This window comes from Aotus nancymaae, unplaced genomic scaffold (assembly GCF_030222135.1).
Source record: "Aotus nancymaae isolate 86718 unplaced genomic scaffold, 86718_ANA_hifiasm-v0.15.2.pri h1tg000064l_1, whole genome shotgun sequence".
In the NCBI taxonomy this organism is placed as follows: domain Eukaryota; kingdom Metazoa; phylum Chordata; class Mammalia; order Primates; family Aotidae; genus Aotus; species Aotus nancymaae.
In genome coordinates, this window is record NW_026988479.1 from 15,858,302 (window position 1) to 15,877,181 (window position 18,880).

General features: G+C 36.4%; 3 protein-coding genes across 3 annotated transcripts in view; all 3 read left to right on the forward strand.

The window, feature by feature from the left end:
• The window catches only part of LOC105726972 (protocadherin alpha-9), a 137,264-nt gene that overhangs the window by 33,079 nt on the left and 85,305 nt on the right, over positions 1–18,880 (forward strand).
• Positions 1–18,880, forward strand: part of LOC135268088 (protocadherin alpha-12-like) — a 150,231-nt gene that overhangs the window by 11,525 nt on the left and 119,826 nt on the right.
• Positions 1,739–18,880, forward strand: part of PCDHA13 (protocadherin alpha 13) — a 61,212-nt gene continuing 44,070 nt past the window's right edge. Inside the window, exon 1 of the mRNA XM_064366409.1 lies at positions 1,739–4,570. Within this exon, the coding sequence (XP_064222479.1) occupies positions 2,177–4,570 (2,394 nt within the window). The 5' untranslated portion in view covers positions 1,739–2,176. The remainder of the gene's footprint in view (positions 4,571–18,880) is intronic.

An 18,880-nucleotide genomic window follows, 5' to 3' on the forward strand; every position in this document is an offset into this window, starting at 1 on the left:
CGACATTCAACCTATTATAGTAGGCTTAAAATCACAGGATGAAAGACAACAGAAATCTGAAATAAAACTCAAAGTGCATTGTATAAAGTATATGTTAGAAGTTAAGGGTGAAGGGAAAAGATAAACAGAATAGGTTTTCCCCCCAGAAGTAGAATGTTTAAATTTTTTTGTGTGTGTACATATTTTAGTTAAAGATGTTTGAATATCTTCATAGTGTGAGGGAAAGAAACAAGTAAAAAATAAGATACTAAAAATAAGACAGGCAGCAGGAGAATGTAGATGAAAACTATGAAAGAGAGAATAGAAAATAATTTTTAAGAGCATATGGTTGACCTTAAAAGTGGGAACAGTTTTTCCTTAGAATTAGTAGAGAATGAAAACAAATACTATAAGGAAAAATGATGACATAAGAAGAGAGCTATTGAATTTCTGTTTGTTGACATCTCTCAATGTATGAATCATCTGAAAGTGAACTGATGGAAATGAGGCTGAGAACTTGAGAAGAGAGGGAAGAGAATATGGAAGAATCTCTTTAAGCAAGAGGGAGGAATTAATTATGAATTCACTTGAGAGCCTAATTGAGGTAAAGGTGAGAGTAAACTTGAAGACAATGTAATCATCATGGCTAAGTGACTACTTTATATTGAGCAGCTTAACAGGAAGAATAGAGAAAATGGATTGTTAGGGTAACTGTGTTGGAGACTAAAAAGAATGTTAGAGGAGTAATATAAATAGGTGAATGATTCTAGCGTGTCTGGAAGGGCATATTTTAAATGGTTGACTATGTAGTCTAATTATGTGAAGAGGTAAATAAAGAAATGTAGGGTCTGATAGAAAGAATTAGAAAGAGTCAAGGAACAATATCCATTATAAAAGGAATACTATGTTAGTAAAAGTAATGGAGCAGGAGAGGATGATGAGGGCAAGTGAATACCAAATACTCTGCCTAAATTTTCGGAGGAAAGCAGAGCTATGGAAATAAACCCAACAGTCATTTCCTATAGAGTTGTGCACAGAACAGGCAAGATAATTATTGGAGCTATGATATATTTTTCATTACAATATTTGGCCTGGGACTTTATGGCTTGGTAGAAATAGTTATAACAATATATTAAAGTAAGATCCTCTTCCTCTCTTCTTTGCTAAAGATATGTTAACATCTTTGCCTAACTTGTTTCTTGGAAGATTAGAGTCAATTTAAATGATGGTAAGGTTTTACTCAGTGATGATGAAATAAGATGGAGAGAGAAAATGGAAAGTTTAACCAACTGGTAGTAATTTAAATTCTATTAAATAAATAGGATACTAGTTCCAGGCATATTTTACAAAAACAGAATCCAAAGCTTTAAAGCATTGTTGTATCTAAATTGTCTAAATTATTGTGTTTATGCACATACACACACTTACATATGAAATCACACACATATTTACTAAACACTTTCTTTCGAATATAAATATTTTATCCACATCTCAAGTCACATTGAGGGAAATTTACAAATATGGTATATTTATTTAAAAGCTGATATATCACTTACCAATGTTTTTTACCTTCACCCATGTTATTCTTGTGTGATTATTACGTTTCTTTTTGGAATCAATGGCTGTTGCATGAGGAGGTCTTGAAAAATATCACAGGAAGAGGACAGTCCCACAAAAACCTACATGACTATACAGAACTAGAGATCAATTGTTCCAAAACAAATGTCAAATATTCTCCGTCTTTTAAAATTCTGCATGGAAGTCCTACACATGGAAAAATAAATTTGTGGGAAAAATAAATTTGTGGCAAGATGAAATTCATCGACCAATTGTCAGCTAATATCCAATACTGAACAGAATGGAGTGATTTACTGTTTCTGGGAAGGTAAGCACTTAATCTTCAATGACGTATTTGCAGTGAAAATGTCAGGAAATGCAACGGAAAAAATCCCACATCAGTGGAAAATATGAAGATTGAGTCATTTTTACACTTACACATTCATGCGCATGGTGTCGCTCTTCACTGAGAACGTTTCCGCGAAGAGCCGCCGTTTCTTCCTTCTTGCAGAAAATTTACCAGAAAGCGGAATACCGCTAGCAAATCCTCTCGCACTGGGAAGCCACAAAAATTGAGAGGCAGTTTAAGATAAGGTATTATATATTGCAGATATTTCTGAAGTTTTTTTTGTAGTGTACCATGCTGTTTTCCTGGCAAGGAGGCCCAAGGCCGCGGCAACTACTGCTCTGGCTTCTGCTTCTCGCAAACTGGGAGACCGGTAGTGGCCAGCTTCACTACTCCGTCCTCGAGGAAGCAAAACACGGCACCTTCGTGGGCCGCATCGCGCAGGACCTGGGGCTGGAGCTGGCGGAGCTGGTGCCGCGCCTGTTCCGGGTGGCGTCCAAAACACACGGGGACCTTCTGGAGGTAAATCTGCAGAATGGCATTTTGTTTGTGAATTCTCGGATCGACCGCGAGGAGCTGTGCGGGCGGAGCGCGGAGTGCAGCATCCACCTGGAGGTGATCGTGGACAGGCCGCTGCAGGTTTTCCATGTGGACGTGGAGGTGAGGGACATTAACGATAACCCTCCCATGTTCCCTGAAAGCAAGAAACGAATAATCATTGCAGAATCTAGACCACCGGAAACTCGATTTCCGCTAGATGGCGCATCCGATGCAGATATTGGTGTAAACTCGGCATTGACCTACCGACTGGATCCCAACGATTATTTCGCTTTGGACACACAAAATAGTCGTGAGCAAATGTCTTCATTATCACTTATACTGAGGAAAACATTGGACAGAGAGGAAATTCAGGAACATAGTTTATTACTGACAGCCAGTGATGGAGGTAAACCCGAGCTGACTGGCACAGTTCAGCTGCTCATCACAATTCTGGACGTGAATGACAACGCCCCGGAATTTTACCAATCCGTTTATAAAGTGACAGTGTTGGAGAACGCATTCAATGGAACATTAGTGATCAAGCTAAATGCCACAGATCCTGATGAAGGTACAAATGGAGATATCGTCTACTCATTTAGAAGGCCTGTATCGCCTGCAGTGGTATATGCATTTACCATAAATCCCAATAATGGAGAAATTAGGACAAAAGGCAAACTAGATTTCGAAGAAAAGAAATTGTATGAAATATCCGTGGAGGCAGTTGACAAAGGAAATATTCCTATGGCGGGTTATTGTACCCTTTTGGTGGAAGTACTAGATGTAAATGATAACGCCCCAGAAGTTACCATCACTTCTTTGTTACTCCCCATCAGAGAAGACACTTCACCTAGCGCCATCATTGCCCTGATCAGTGTGTCCGATAGTGACTCTGGCTCAAACGGACAGGTCACCTGCACCCTGACGCCGCACGTCCCCTTCAAGCTGGTGTCCACCTACAAGAATTACTACTCGTTGGTGCTGGACAGCGCCTTGGACCGCGAGAGCGTGTCGGCCTATGAGCTGGTGGTGACCGCGAGTGACAGGGGATCGCCTTCGCTGTGGGCCACGGCCAGCGTGTCCGTGGAGGTGGCCGACGTGAACGACAACGCGCCAGAGTTCGCACAGCCCGAGTACACGGTGTTCGTGAAGGAGAACAACCCGCCGGGATGCCACATCTTCACGGTGTCTGCGCGGGACGCGGACGCGCAGGAGAATGCGCTGGTGTCCTACTCGCTGGTGGAGCGGCGGGTGGGCGAGCGCGCGCTGTCGAGCTACGTGTCGGTGCACGCGGAGAGCGGCAAGGTGTACGCGCTGCAGCCGCTGGACCACGAGGAGCTGGAGCTGCTGCAGTTCCAGGTGAGCGCGCGCGACGCGGGCGTGCCGCCTCTGGGCAGCAACGTGACGCTGCAGGTGTTCGTGCTGGACGAGAACGATAACGCGCCTGCGCTGCTGACTCCCCGGGCTGGCAGCGCTGGAGGCACAGTGAGCGAGCTGGTGCCGCGGTCGGCGGGTGCGGGCCATGTGGTGGCAAAGGTGCGAGCAGTGGACGCCGACTCCGGTTACAATGCTTGGCTTTCATATGAATTGCAGCCGGCGGCGGTCGGCGCGCACATCCCGTTCCGCGTGGGGCTGTACACGGGCGAGATCAGCACAACGCGCACTCTGGACGAAATAGACGCGCCACACCACCGCCTTCTGGTGCTGGTGAAGGACCATGGTGAGCCCGCGCTGACAGCCACAGCCACGGTGCTGGTGTCGCTGCTGGAGAGCGGCCAAGCGCCAAAGGCGTCGTCGAGGGCGTTGGCAGGCGCTGTGGGTCCAGAAGCGGCGCTGGTGGACGTCAACGTGTACTTGATCATCGCCATCTGCGCGGTGTCCAGCCTATTGGTGCTCACGCTGCTGCTGTATACCGCGCTGAGGTGCTCGGCGCCGCCCACCGAGGGCGCGTGCGCGCCGGTCAAGTCCACTCTGGTGTGTTCCAGCGCGATAGGGAGTTGGTCGTACTCGCAGCAGAGGCGGCAGAGGGTGTGCTCTGAGGAGGGCCCACCCAAGACAGACCTTATGGCCTTCAGTCCCAGCCTTCCTCCTTGTCTGGGTCCTGCAGAGGGAACAGGCCAGAGGGAGGAGGACTCAGAATGTTTGAAAGAGGTAAGCGTATATTTTTAAAAATTGTCTTAACGCTTTAGCCTTCCTTGCAGTTGTTTAAGTCATCTTCCCTGCCAATTTCAAATTATTCTTTAGTTTAATTTTAATTTTGCCCGTCATTATCGAATTTAACAACTCTGCTATAGACATTATGTATTGAGTTATTCTTCAGAGTGAAATCTTAACTCAGAAACTATAATGAAATGTGCCAAACAAGAATATTTTGTTTTTGTTGTATTCTTAATAGTTGTAAGTATTTATTGTGCAATTGAGCATTTACAAAAAATTTCTCACGTTGCGAGAACTTAAACATTGAGAAAATGTTTTAATGAAGATAATTATAATCTTAAATTTAAAATTTTTAATTTAATGTATACATATATGCACACATATATTATTTTAAAGAGATCCATAACTTTTGATATAAATGTCTTTTTTACAGTGTGCCTGCCTGTCTGCCTTCCTTCCTTCCTTCATTCCTTTATTTCTTTACCTTTTTTGATTGGTCTCTAATTTTTTGTCCTCTATGCACATCAGTGTTCCCCTCTCATGGATCCCATGCAAAATACCTTGTGATACTTCTTTCAATTTTTTATTTGCACTCAGATCATTACTGACTCATATATATATATATATACACACACACACACCTATACACATACATATGTATATGTACCTGGTAGGTTTTTTGTTATTGTTTCTTTTCCAAAGTTTGCAGAGATTTCCAAAATGTTTGGTGACCTTTTGGCAGTCTCTGCAAATCTAATGCTTTTAATAGCTATGTAGTATTCCACAGTGTAAGTGTGCAATTATATATTATTTACCTACTGATGGGCAATCACAATGTGTCAAGTGTTCTGTTATCTTCATGAACCATGCTGTACTATCATTTCACATATTTCCTAAAATATTGGTGTTATTTCTATGAAATTAATAATCAGATGTAGAATTGAAGTATCAAAACTGTTGTAGCTGGATTGCCTTCCAGGTATTTTGGAACCAACCAGTTATGAGCACTCTTTCTATCTCAAGAAGCAGTAGTGGTTTTACTATCTGCCAATGTGATCTCTATGAAATGACGTCTCATTCTTACTTTAATTTTAAATTCCTATATAGCATTAGTGAATTTGAGCATATCGTCATATGTATTTTGGTGATTTGTATTTGATCTTCTTTGATTTATCCATTAAATTATTTGCCTATTTTTCTATTGAAAAAAGTTTATTTTAGTTTCAATTTGAAAAAGTTCTCTGTACCATATAGATGTTAACTGTTTATTTTTTGACATTTTTAATTAAATTTTTTATTTTGAGATAATTCTAGATTCACATGTGGTTGAAGAAATAGTAAAGAGAGATGCTACGTATTCTTCACTAAGTTTTCCCCAGTAGTAACATGCTACAAAAACATAACACCATATCACGACCTGGATATTGACATTGATACGGTAAAGATGTAACATAGTTCCATAACAACCAGATTACTGATAATCACCTTTTTATAGCCACATCTGCTTTTCTCAATACTGGCAACCAGTAATTTCTTCTCCATTTCTCTAATTTTGTTACTTTTACTTCAGAAATAAATAAATAAAGTATCTCTATAGATGAATTTTAAAAATTATTTATTTATTTGTTTAATTATACTTTAAGTTCTGGGATACATGTGGAGAATGTGCAGGCTTGTTACATAGGTATACATGTGCTGTGGTGTGTTTATCTATTATCTGCATCACAAATATGTTTTCCTCCTGTGTTATGTCTGTTCATTTGTTTGTACTATATTTTGTCATATATAAATGCTATACAAGTGTATGAATTAAAATACATCTTTTTCCCTTTATGGATTTTAAGGTCTGCATATTTAGTTAGAAAGGTCTTCCCAAATCCTATATTGAACATTCATTAATTAAATGCATTTAATAAATGCTTACTGAGTGTTCTCTATGTGCCAGGCATGTCCTATACATTAGACATTTAGCAATGAAGTTTATTATTTTGTGGATTTATGATTTTTATCAAATTCAGGAAAAAAATAAGCCATATTTCTTTTAATAATTTTTTCGTCCCTTCCATCCTTCTGGGACTCCAGATACACACGTTAGAGTGTTTGATACTGTCCCACAGGTCACTGAAGCGTTCTTCATTTTTGTTCATTTTTCTTTCTCTGTGCCTCATTTTGAATATCTTTTATTGACACATTTTTCAAGTTCACTAATCTTTGCTTTTGCAGTATCATATCTTTAATCCTAAACAGTTTATTTTTCATTTCAGAGATCATATTTATTTTTGATTTGTATAAAATTTTTTTGTCTCTTTTAAAATTTACTTTACATATCTCCAGAGAATATTCATCTTTTTATCTATATGCTTGAGCATATTAGTATATGTCTAATAGATGTTTTGACTTTCTTGTCTGATAATTTTAACATTTTTGTCCTTAGTTTGCTTCTTTTTATTGATCTATCTTCTTGAATGGACATATTTTCTTGCTGTTTTGCATGACTAGTAATCTTTGATAAAATGCTGGACATTGTAAATTTTACATTGTCAAATGCTGGATTGTGTGTGTGTGTGTGCATGTGTGTGTGTGTTTCTTTAAAGTAGTGGTTTTCAATAAGAAACAGTTTTGCCCCCTCTACCTGCACCCAGGGGATAATTTGGCAATGCTTGGATACATTTTTGGTTGTTACAGCTAGGGAATTGCTACTGGCATCTAATGATGGAGCTCTGAGATGCTGCTAAACACCATCCAATTGCTGCCAAACATCCTACAGTGCACAGGACAGCCCCCCAACAATAAAGAATTAGTCAGTTCAATATGTCAGTAGTGCTGCTGTTGAAAAACTGCTTTAAAGTGTCTTGGAGTTAGTTCTGACATGAAATTAAGTTGCTCTGTACCAATTTATTCCTTTAAAGGTTTCATTTTAAGATTTCTTAGTGCACATACAGAGCAGGTTTTAATGTAGGACAAATTTGGCCTTTTATTACAGCAATACTCTCCTGAGGACACCACCTAATGCCCTGTGCATTAAGAGGTCTCTCTTCTTGGACTGGTAGGAATGTGAAATATTCCCAGCCCTTTGAGAGCTCTAGGAATTATTCTACCCACTCTTTTTGATTTTAGAAGGATAGCTTGATCTGGGGAGGTTGAGGCTGCAGTGGGCTATGATCACATCACTGCACTTCAGCCTGGGTGACAGAGTGAGATCATGTCTCAAAACAGAAATTAAAAATTAAAACATTAGAATTGAGGTTGAATGTTATCCAACATTTTATCTGCATCTTTTGAGGGAGGTATAAATTTTTTCTTTGGCAATGTTAATGTGTTCAATTTATGATTTATGATTTTCTTACAGCAAACCAACCTCTAATTGCTTGGATAAATATCATTTGATTATAATTATAATCCTTTTTATATACTACTTATTTTGTTAAATTTTCAAAAAGATTTTTGCATCTTTATTCCAGGTGATACTGATATGTCCTTGTTTTTCTTCCTAATTTCGTCTTTGTTAAGTATTCAAGTTATAAATAAGAATCTAGCATAACTTGAATACTTAACAAAGAAGAATGATCTTTGAAAACTTACAGACAATTTTCTATTTTGTGTAAAAGTTTGTATAATCTTTGAATTAATTCTTATTTGATTGGAGAACTCACTGTTGAAGTTATCTGCATCAGGATTTTGATTGGTGGTAATATTTCTGATTACTGACTTAATAGTAAAAGGACCATTGAGAGTTTAATTTACTCTTGAGTCAGTTATGTAAATAATATTTTTTCAGCTATTCTTAATCAAAATTCTCAGTTATAGGCTCACACTTTCTACAGAATCTGTAGTGATATTTTCCATTCTTGATATTATTTTTGTTTGTCTCTTGTTTCTGGATAAACGGCACAAGAGGTTGTCATATCAGTTCTTTTAAAGAACCCACTTTTTAACTTTGTTGAACCTGTTTTTGTATGTTTATTTAAAAGAATATTAATTGTGTAAACAAAATATTAATCTCTTATGATGTTTAAAATGTGACAAAATAGCATATGACTCAGGAATTGAAATGAGTTAACATTTTTAAGATTTTTGCATTACGCAAGAGGAGAAAAGTTAATTTCTGCTCTCAGTTTTATTTCTCTCATTGACTTTATTTTCATTTTCTTTTCCTTTTTTGTTTTTGAGACAGAGTTTTTGGTGTGTCTACCTCAGTCTGGAGTGCAGTGGTGCAACCTCAGCTCACTGCAACCTCCACCTCTGAAATTCAAGCTATTCTCCTGCCTCAGCCTCCCAAGGAGCTGGGACTGCAGGCTCACGCCATCACACCTGGCTAATTTTTGTATTTTTAGTAGAAACAGGATTTTTCCATATTGCCCAGGCTGATCTCAAACTGTTGGCTTCAAGTGATCGCCTGCATTGGCCTCCCAAAGTGTTGGATTACAGGAGTGAGCCACCATGCCTGGCCAACTTTCTTTTGTTTATTTTAGCTTCTTTCTATAACCTCTTGAAATAAATGCTTAGGTCATTACTCTTTAGCTCTTCTTTTCTACTATACGCGTTAAAGTAATCCATTTCTATGTAATGTTTTCATTGCATCCCGTCAGTATTTACATGTAGCATTTCCACTATCCTTCAGTTCCAAGTATTTTATAATTTATGTCATATTTTTAAAAAATTTGACATTGGTATGTTTATTAACTTTTAAGCATATAACTATGTTCCAATTACCTTTTTTTTTAATTAAAATTCAGTGTGCTTGGAGAATATACAATCTCAATCTTTCTAATTTGTGGGAACTTGCTTGGTGGCATAACATACAGTTGGTTCTTGTGGACATTCTATGTGTGCTTGAATATAATTGTGTATAATGCATTATTGGGTGCAGGGTTAACTTGGTTAGTAATGTTATTAAAATCTATACTGAAACCATTATAAAAAGCTGCCTACTCTATCAATTATTGACATAGATGTGTTAAAATTTTCTACCATAAATGTATATTTGTTTAGATATTAGAATTCAGTTTTTTCTTTATTTATTTTGAAGTTGTATTATTAGGTGCATACAAATTTAGAATTAGTATATCTTTTTAGTAAATTAAACATTTCACTCTTATGAATTTACTTTCTTCAGAATTCTGCTTTCTGATTTTTGTTTTTGCTTTGAAGTACTTTTTATATTAATTATGCTGATTCATTCCTCTTCTTTTTATTTGTGTTTGTAGGAGATGTCCTCTTTCCAGCCTTTTATTTTAAACTTTTTAATATAGTGGGCATATTAAAGATGCCCATAAATTCTTTGCTACTGTCTCATTGAGTAGCAGAGTCTAATTTTTTCTTTCCTTGGACTTTGACTAGTCTTAATGTTGGAAGTAACATTCCGTGATTTGTGAAGTCAGATCATAAGAAGTCTGACAGTCTGCTTTGGTCTCTGAGAATATTTGTTTTGGGGGAAGTCTGTTACCATGTAAGAATTCTGACTACCTTGAGATTGTTACACTGTGAAAAAGCTCAAGCTGGACTTGTAAAAGCCAAATAGATACAAAAATTACTAACCAATCTCCAGCTCTCTTAGCTTTCCAAGTTTTGGTGCCAGAAAAATGTAGAAGGCTTCAAATGACTGTAATGTGCTGGAGCTGGCTCTTGTACTGGCTTATAAGAGCTAATTATGTGAATTTACTCCCAACTCTGTATTCAATGATGTTAGTTTGGTAGCTTGAAATTGGCCATGGTAGGAGTATTTCTGCCATGGAAATAGGAGTATTTCTGCCACGGAAACAGGCAAATGCTACAAAACAGAGTGTTTTATTTCTCTTTTTTTTTCCCCAGAGAGCTAGTTGTTAAGTATTAACCAGTACACTACTGCACCTGATTGCAAGCAAAAAACACCCAGCTGAGTAAGAACCAAGAGAGGTAATAGTAAGTTGTTTTGAGATATTAGGTAGTTGGAATGGTTTACTGTATAGCGATGGATAACTTGAACAAATACTCTTTCTTAGATAATCTTTAAATTTTAACTTGAGTATTTATTTCATTTATATTTACAGTACCAAGTGATATCTTTAGGCACAAATCTTTCAATTTTTTGTGCATTATTTTAGTCTCACTATTTCTGTGACTCTATTTCCTTCCTTTTTGATCTTCTTTTGAAATGACTGAGTACTTTTTATTGTCCCGTTTCCTTTTGTATTATTTGGAAGCCCTTTTCCAAATAGCTAGCAACCCTAGAAAGTTAAGCATGTATCCTTAATATATAGAAATCAAAAGTTAATTGAAACCCCTCCTCCTTCTGGGCAATGCAGGGACCTTCCCTTTTTAAATCATTTTAATCCTTCTTGACTTATATACTATTTTTGTCATGCTTTAAAGATATTTTAAAACCCCATAAGATAATAGTATGCTTTTTTACAATCAACATTGTTTTAAATGTACTTAGATATTTGCCAGTTTTTTTCCTCTTCCTTACTTCTTGCACCTCTGACCTTTCATCAGGGATTATTGTCTTTCCATGTTAGAATACTTTGAGAGTTTCCTTTAGTCCAAAGCTGCTGGTGAGGAACAATTTCAGGTTTTGTTTTTCTGAAAATGTCTTTATATAATTATTGAAAAACATTTTTTCTAAGGATATAATCTTAGATTGACATTTTTCTCACAGCACATAGTAAATATTATTCCAGTGTCTACTGGCTTCCATTGTTGCTGTTAAGAACTTAACTGTCAATCTGTCATTCCTTTAAAAGTATTCTATTTCTTTTCCTTTGGCTGCTTTTAAGATTTTCTTTGTGTCTGATATTTTGCAGTTTTACCATGATGTCTTTATAATCATCCTGTTCTGGATTCATTAGAATTTAGATTTTTCTGTTTGCTCTCTCAAACACTGTTCAGATTTTTTTTTGTTGAAAAATTTTTAATTTTTGTGTTTCCATAAGTAATTGGGATACAGGTGGTATTTGATTGCATGAGTACGTTCTTTAGTGGTAATTTGTGAGATTTTGGTGCACCTATCACCTGGCAGTATACATTGTACCATATTTGCAATCTTTTATCCCTCGCCCCCTTCCCACTGTTGTCCTCAAGTCCCCAAAGTCCATTGTATAGGATTTTTGAATTTGTGAATTAATGCCTTTACATCATTTTGAGGATATCCTCAGCTACAATGTTCTCCAAAGTTGCTTCTGCTCCATTGTATTTTTATAGTATTATTTTAGTACTCTAATTAAACATATTTTAACATTATTACTCTATCCCATCTATTTCTACCTTTTATTTTAACACCTTTTACTCTTTGGGCTTTATTGCGGATAGTTCACCCATCTTAAAGGTTAGTAATTCTCTCTTCTTGCTGTTGTCTGAATTTGTCCACCCAAATTTGTGTGTTGAAAATTTAATCCTTTATACAACAGTGTTGGGAGGTGGGGAATTTTGGGAGATATTTAGATCACGAGGGATTTGCTCTCGTGAATCAATCAATTAATGGCATTGTAAAAGAACTTGATGGAAGGAGCCTGTCCCTCTCTTATGTTTTTGCCTTCTGTCATGTGACGATGCAGCAAGAAGACCTTCACCAGAGGCTGGTGACTTGATCCTGGACTTCCCCCAGCTTCCAGAATTGTGAGAAATAAGTTTCTGTTCTTATAAATTACTCAGTCTGTGGCATTCTGTTATAGCAGCACAAATGGTCTAAAATACTTCTATTTGTTCTTTTTCAAATTTATTGTTACTTTGTATAATTTCTTGTTTCCTCTTGAAACTTTCGAGCTTGGCATTTATATCCTGAACACAATAAGCTCATGGTCTTAGCATCTGTTTCTGATATGTCCAATAACTGGGATCCCCATGGGTCTATTTTTGTTGTGTGCTTTAAAATTGTATCTTCATGGTGTTTTGTTTCCACATAAACCTGGTTCTTTGCTTTTATGCTGGAAGTTGTATTAAATACTTCTGCCTGGAAATAATTTGGGGCTTATAACATTTTCTTTCTCTGGAATGAATTTTAATCAGCTTTTGCCAGGCATCTTGCTTGGGGCACTAGTAATCATGGGTAACCTCAATCTATTTCAAGCTTAAGGTAAATGTAGATAAAACCTCATTATCTAAAATTTACATGTATTCTTTAAGTATAGTTATTCAATTTCCTAGCCAAACATGAGAGATTGTTTAAGAAGTTTCACCATGACTTATAGACTCAGGATTCTGACTTTTGTTTCTCTAGCCCTTGGAGATTGTCAAAAGTATATCTCAGTATTCATTCACCTATTTTTTTCCTTTTATTTCCAGTTGGTACATAATAATTGTACATATTTATAGGATACACAGTGATGTTTTGATACATGTATACAATATATAATAATCAAATCAGGGTAATTAGCATATCCATAATCTCAAACATATATCATTTTTGTATGGTGAACATTTAAAATCCACTCTTTCGGCCTTTTGAAAATATATAAGAAATTATAGTTAACCATAGTCATCCTACAGTGCTACAGAACACCACAACTCATTCCTCCTATCTTGCTATACTTTCATATCCATTAACCAGCCTTTCCCCATCCTCCTTTCCCCCCACCCTTCCCAGCCTCTAATAACCACAATACTGCTCCCATGAGCTAAATAAAATTTTGTAGCTCCCATATAAGTGGGAAAATGTATTTATCTTTCTGTGCCTGACTTATTTCACTTAACATATGTTCTCCAGGCTCAGTCATACTGCCATGAATGACAGGATTTCATTCTTTTTTATGGCTGGATAATATTCCATTGTGCGTATACACATTTTCTTTATCCACTCATCTGTTGATGGATATTGAGGTTGATTCCACATAGTAGCTATTGTGAATAGCTACAATAAGTGCTGCAGTAAGCATGGGGGGTATCGGGATCACTTTGACATACTGATTTCCTTTTCTTTGAATAAATACCCAGTAGTGGAATTGCTGGATGATATGGTAATTCTATTTGTAGTTTTTTGAGGACCTTCCATACTGTTTTCCATAGTGACAGTACTAATTTACATTCCCACCAACAGCCTTTATGAGTTTTCTCTTCTCTGCATCCTTACCAGCATTTGTTACTTTTTGCTTTTTACTAATAGCCATTTTAACTGCAGTGAGATGATATCTCTTTGTGGTTTGATTTGCATTTCTCTGATGACTGGTGATGTTGAACATATTTTCATACTCCTCTTGGTCATCTGTATGTGTTCTTTTGAGAAATGTTTAGTTTCTTTGCCTAGTTTTTAATCAGATTATTATTATTGTTGTTGTTGTCATTGCTGTTTTGCTGTTGAGTTGCATTTCTTGGGTATTCTGTGCTAGTCCCTTGTTGTGTGAATAGTTTGCAAATATTTTCTGCCATTCTACAGGTTTTTCCTTCACTCTGTTAATTGTTTCCTTTGCTGTGCAAAAGCTTTTTAGTTTAATATAATCTCATTTGTTTTTTGTTTTAGTTGCCTGTGCTTTTGAAGTCTTGGCCATAAAATCTGTGTCTAGACCAATGTCCTGTAGTGTTTCCCCTTCATTTTCTTCTAGTAGTTTTATGGTTTTTGTCTTACATTTAAGTCTTTATTTTGAGTCGATTTTTGTATATGATGAGAGTTAGGGTCTAGTTTCATTTTTCTGCATATGAATATTCAGTTTTCCCAGCCCTGTTTTTTGAAAAGACTGTCCTCTCCCCATTGTGTATTCTTGGCATCTTTGTTGAAAATCAGTTGGCTATAAATACGTGGATTTACTTTTTTATTTTTATTCTGTTTCATTGGTCTATGTGTCCGTTTTTATACCAACACCATGCTGTTTTGGTTACTAAAACTTTATAGTATATTTTGAAGTCAGGTAGTGTAATGCCTCCAGCTTTGTTCTTTTTGCTTAGTATTGCTTTGGCTATTCCGGATCTTTTGTGGTTCCATATAAATTTTAGAATGGTTTTCTCTACTTCTGTGAATAATGCTACTGGTATTTTTATACCAGGAGCATTGTATTGAATATGTAAATTGCTTTGGATAGTATGGTCATTTTAACAATATTAAGTCTTCCAATTCATGAGCATGAGATATCTTTTATTTAATTCTGTCTCCTTCAATTTATTTCATCAGTGTTTTGTTGTCTTCATTGTAGAGGTCTTTCACCTCCTTGGTTAAATTTATTCCCAAATATTTTATTTTTAGTAGCTATTGCAAATGGGATTGTTTTGTTAATATCCTTTCACTAGTTCATTATTGGTATATAAAAACATTAGTCATCTTTTTATGTTTATTTTGTATTCTGAAGCTTTCATTCTCTTTTTGAGGCAGGGTTTCACTCCTGTCACCCAGACTGGAGTGCAGTGGCATGATCATGGCTCACTGTAGCCTTGACTTCCCAGGTTCAACTGATTCTCCCACCTTAGCCTCATGAGTAGCTAGGACTACAGGCATGCACCACCATGCCTGGCAAAGTTTTTTGTATTTTTAGTAGAGACAGAGTTCTGCCATGTTGCCCAGGCTGGTCTTGACCTCCTGAGTGCAAGTGATCCACCCACCTTGGCCTCTCAAAGTGCTGAGATTACAGGTGTGAGCCACCATGCCCAGCCCTGAAACTTTACTAAATTCACTTATCAGTTCTAATAGTTTTTTGGTGGAGTCTTTTTCTATATACAAGAACATGTTGTCTGTAAGGATGAACAATTCGACTTCTTTTTTTCCAATTTGAATTCCTTTTATTTTTTCTCTTGCTTAATTGCTCTGCCTAGGACTTCTGGAACTATGTTGAATAAAAGTGGTGAAAGTGGGCATCCTTGTCTAGTTTCAGTTTTCAGAGGAAAGGTGTTCAGCTTCTTCCCATTCAGTTAGCTGTGGATTTATCATATGGCCTTTATTATGTTGAGGTATGTTTCTTCTATGCCTAATTTGTTGACAGTTTTATCATGAAGGACAAACAGAAACATTATTTTGCATTTATTTCTGATAATAGAATAGTTGAATTTTATAAAATGCTTTTTCTGCGTCTATTGAGATGATCATATGGTTTGTTTCCTCATTATGTTTCTGTGATGCATTGCACTTTCGATCTGTGTATGTTGAACCATCCTTGCATCCCTGGGATAAGTCCCACTTTATCGTAGTGTATTATCTTTTTGATGTGCTGTTGGATTTGGTTTGCTAACATTTTGTTGAGGATTTTTGCATTTATGTTCATCAGGAATATTGGCATGCAGTTTTCTTTTTTTGTTGTGTCTTTGTCTGGTTTTGGTATCAGTGTAATGCCGGCCTCATAGAGTGAGTTAGGGTGAATCCTTCCTCTTTAATTTTTTGGAATAGTTTGAGAAGAATGGGTGTTAGTTCTTTAACTGTTTGGTGTAATTCGGCAGTAAAGCCATCTAGTACTAGGCTTTTCTTTGTGGGAGACTGTTTATTACTAATTCAATCTTAATACTCATTATTGGTCTGTGCAGGTTTTCTGTTTCTTCCTGGTTCAATCTTGGTGACTTTTTCATGTCTAAAAATTTTTTTTTTGAGATGGAGTTTCACTCTTATTTCCCAGGGTGGAATGCAATGGTGTGATCTTGGCTCACTGCAACCTCTGCCTCCCAGTTTCAAGTGATTCTCCTGCCTCAGCCTCCAGAGTAGCTGGGATTACAGGCGTGTGCCACCATGCCCGGCTAATTTTGTATTTTTAGTAGAGACAGAGTTTCTCTATGTTGGTCAGGCTTGTCTTGAACTCCTGACCTCAAGTGATCTGCCTGTCTCGGGCTCCCAAAGTGCTGGGATTATAGGCATGATGCACCACACCCAACCATGTCTAGGAATTTATACATTTCCTCTGTGCTTTCCAACTGTTTCTGTGTAGTTGTTTGTAATAGTCTGTAATGATCCTTTGAACTTTTGTGGTATCAGTGTAATGTCTCCTTCTTTGTTTCTGGTTTCATTCGAGTCTTCTCTCTCTTTTTTTTCTTGGTTAGTCTACCTAGCAGTTTACTGATTTTGTTTATCTTTTCAAAAACCACCTTTTTGTTTCATTGATCTTTTTAATTTTGTTTTTAGTCTCTACTTAATTTAGTTCTGCTGTGATCTTTATTACTTCATTCATTTTACTAATTTTTGGTTTGGTGTGTTCTTGATTTTCTGGTTCCTTGAGGTGCATCGTTAGGTTGTTTATCTGAAATATTTTTACTTTTTTGATGTAGGCATTTATTGCCGTAAAATTCCCTGTGAGTACTGCTTTTGCTGTATCCCATAGGTTTTGGCATGTTATGCTTACATTTTCATTTGTTTCAAGAAATTTTTAAAGATTTCCTCCTTAATTTCTTCATTGACCCAATAGTTACTCAGGAGCTTGTTGTTTAATTTCCATGTATTTGTACAGTTTCCAAAGTTCTTCTTGTTATTATTTCTACTTTTACTCCACTGTGATCTGAGAATATATTCGATATAATTTTGATCGTTTAAACCTGTTGAGGCTTATTTTGTGGCCTAAAATATTGTCTATCCTGGGGAATGTTTCATGTGGTAATGAGAAGAATGTGCATTCTGCAGCTGTTGGATGAAATGTTCTGTAAATGGTAGGTACATTTGGTCTATAGCACAGATTAAGTCCAATGTTTCTTTGTTGATTTTCTGTCTGCATTATCTGTTTAATGCCAGAAGTGGGATGTTGAGGTACCTAACAAGTATTGTATTGGGGTCAATCTCTCTCTTTAGCTCTAATAAAATTTGGTTTATATATCTGGGTGCTCCAGTCCTGAATGCATATATGTTTACAATCATATATTCTCTTGCTAAATTGATCTATCATCATTTAATGAACGTCTTTGTCTCTTTTTATGTTTTTTTAACATAAAACCTATTTTGTCTGATATATGTATAGAAATTTCCACATGCTTTTTGTTTCTATTTGTGTAGAATTTTTTTTTTCTGTTTCTTCAAGTCCAGTCTATGTGTCTTGACAGATAACATGAGTTTCTTGTAGCCAGAATACCCTTGAGTCTTGTTTTTTGTATTCATTCAGCCTATTTATTTTAATTGGGGAGTTTAGCCTGTTTACATTCAAGGTTGTTCTTGATAGGTGACGGCTTACTCCTGTTATTTTGTTAACTGTTTTCTGATTGTGTTGTATATCCTTTGTTCCTCTTTTATTGTTTACCTTTATAATTTGGTGGTGTTTTTTAGTGATAACTTTTAATTCCTTTCTCTTTCTTTGTGTATTTGCTCTACCAGTGAGTGTTATACTTTCCTGCATTTTCATGGTGGTAGATACCATTCATTAAGCCTTCAGATGACTCTTGTGGGACTCTTGGCTGGGCACAGTGGTTCATGCCTGTAATTCCAGCACTTAGGGAGGCAGAGGTAGGAAGATTGCTTGAGCCCAGGAGTTCAAGACCAGCCTGGGCAACATAGCAAGACCCCGTTCTTCACAAAAAGAAAAAAAGCCCAAACAGTTGTATGACTCTTTTAAGTATTTCTTGTGGGACTTATCTAGTGTTGATGTACTTCCTCAGTTTTTGCTTGTTTGGGAAATACTTTATTTCTCCTTCGTTTCTGAAGTATAGCTCTGCTGGGTATAGTATTTTTGGCTGATAGTTTAAAAAAATTTCAGCACTTTGGATATATCATCTCATTCTATCCTAGTCTGTAAAGTTTCTCTGAGAAATCTGCTGTTAGTCTAATGGGAATTTTCTTGTATGTGACTTGTCACTTTTCTTTTACTGTTTTTCGAATTCTCTTCTTGTTTTGAGTCTGGTACCTTAGACTACTCAGTCATTCTGACTCCCTACCTCTTATATAGAAACAACCCAGGTCCAAAGTGGGCAGAAAGTTACTTTACCTTTTCAATTTGTGATATTTTTCAGAATCTCTACCTGTTAATTCTCCATGACTTTATTAGTCATTGGATACCTTCACATTTTACAGTATCTTCAATGGTATGGTTGGTTCAAATGACCAGTTCTGCATATTGGTAATGTAAGTCCTCTGTTGAATTGATTTTTAAATACTTTTATTTTATTCCAGTATCTTCTGGCTCCTGGTGTTCAGATGAGAAGTTTCAGATAACTTGAAATAATGCCCCTTTATATAATTATCCCTGATTTTGACTTTCTTTCCATAGTTATATGTTTTTTTCTATGCTATTATATTCTCATTTTAAAGATGTTGAATGATAATGTAATTTTATTTTCTTTACAAGTGGTAGTTTATTTACAAGTATTTTTGAAGTTTATTTTCCTGGAAAGTTTTCTTAAATTATAGATTTTAGTATTTCTTCTGTTTTATTATTTCAGATTTCTTCTTCAATTACTCCAATTATATTTGTATCAGATATTCTTTGCTTTTCTTTTGTTGCTAACACT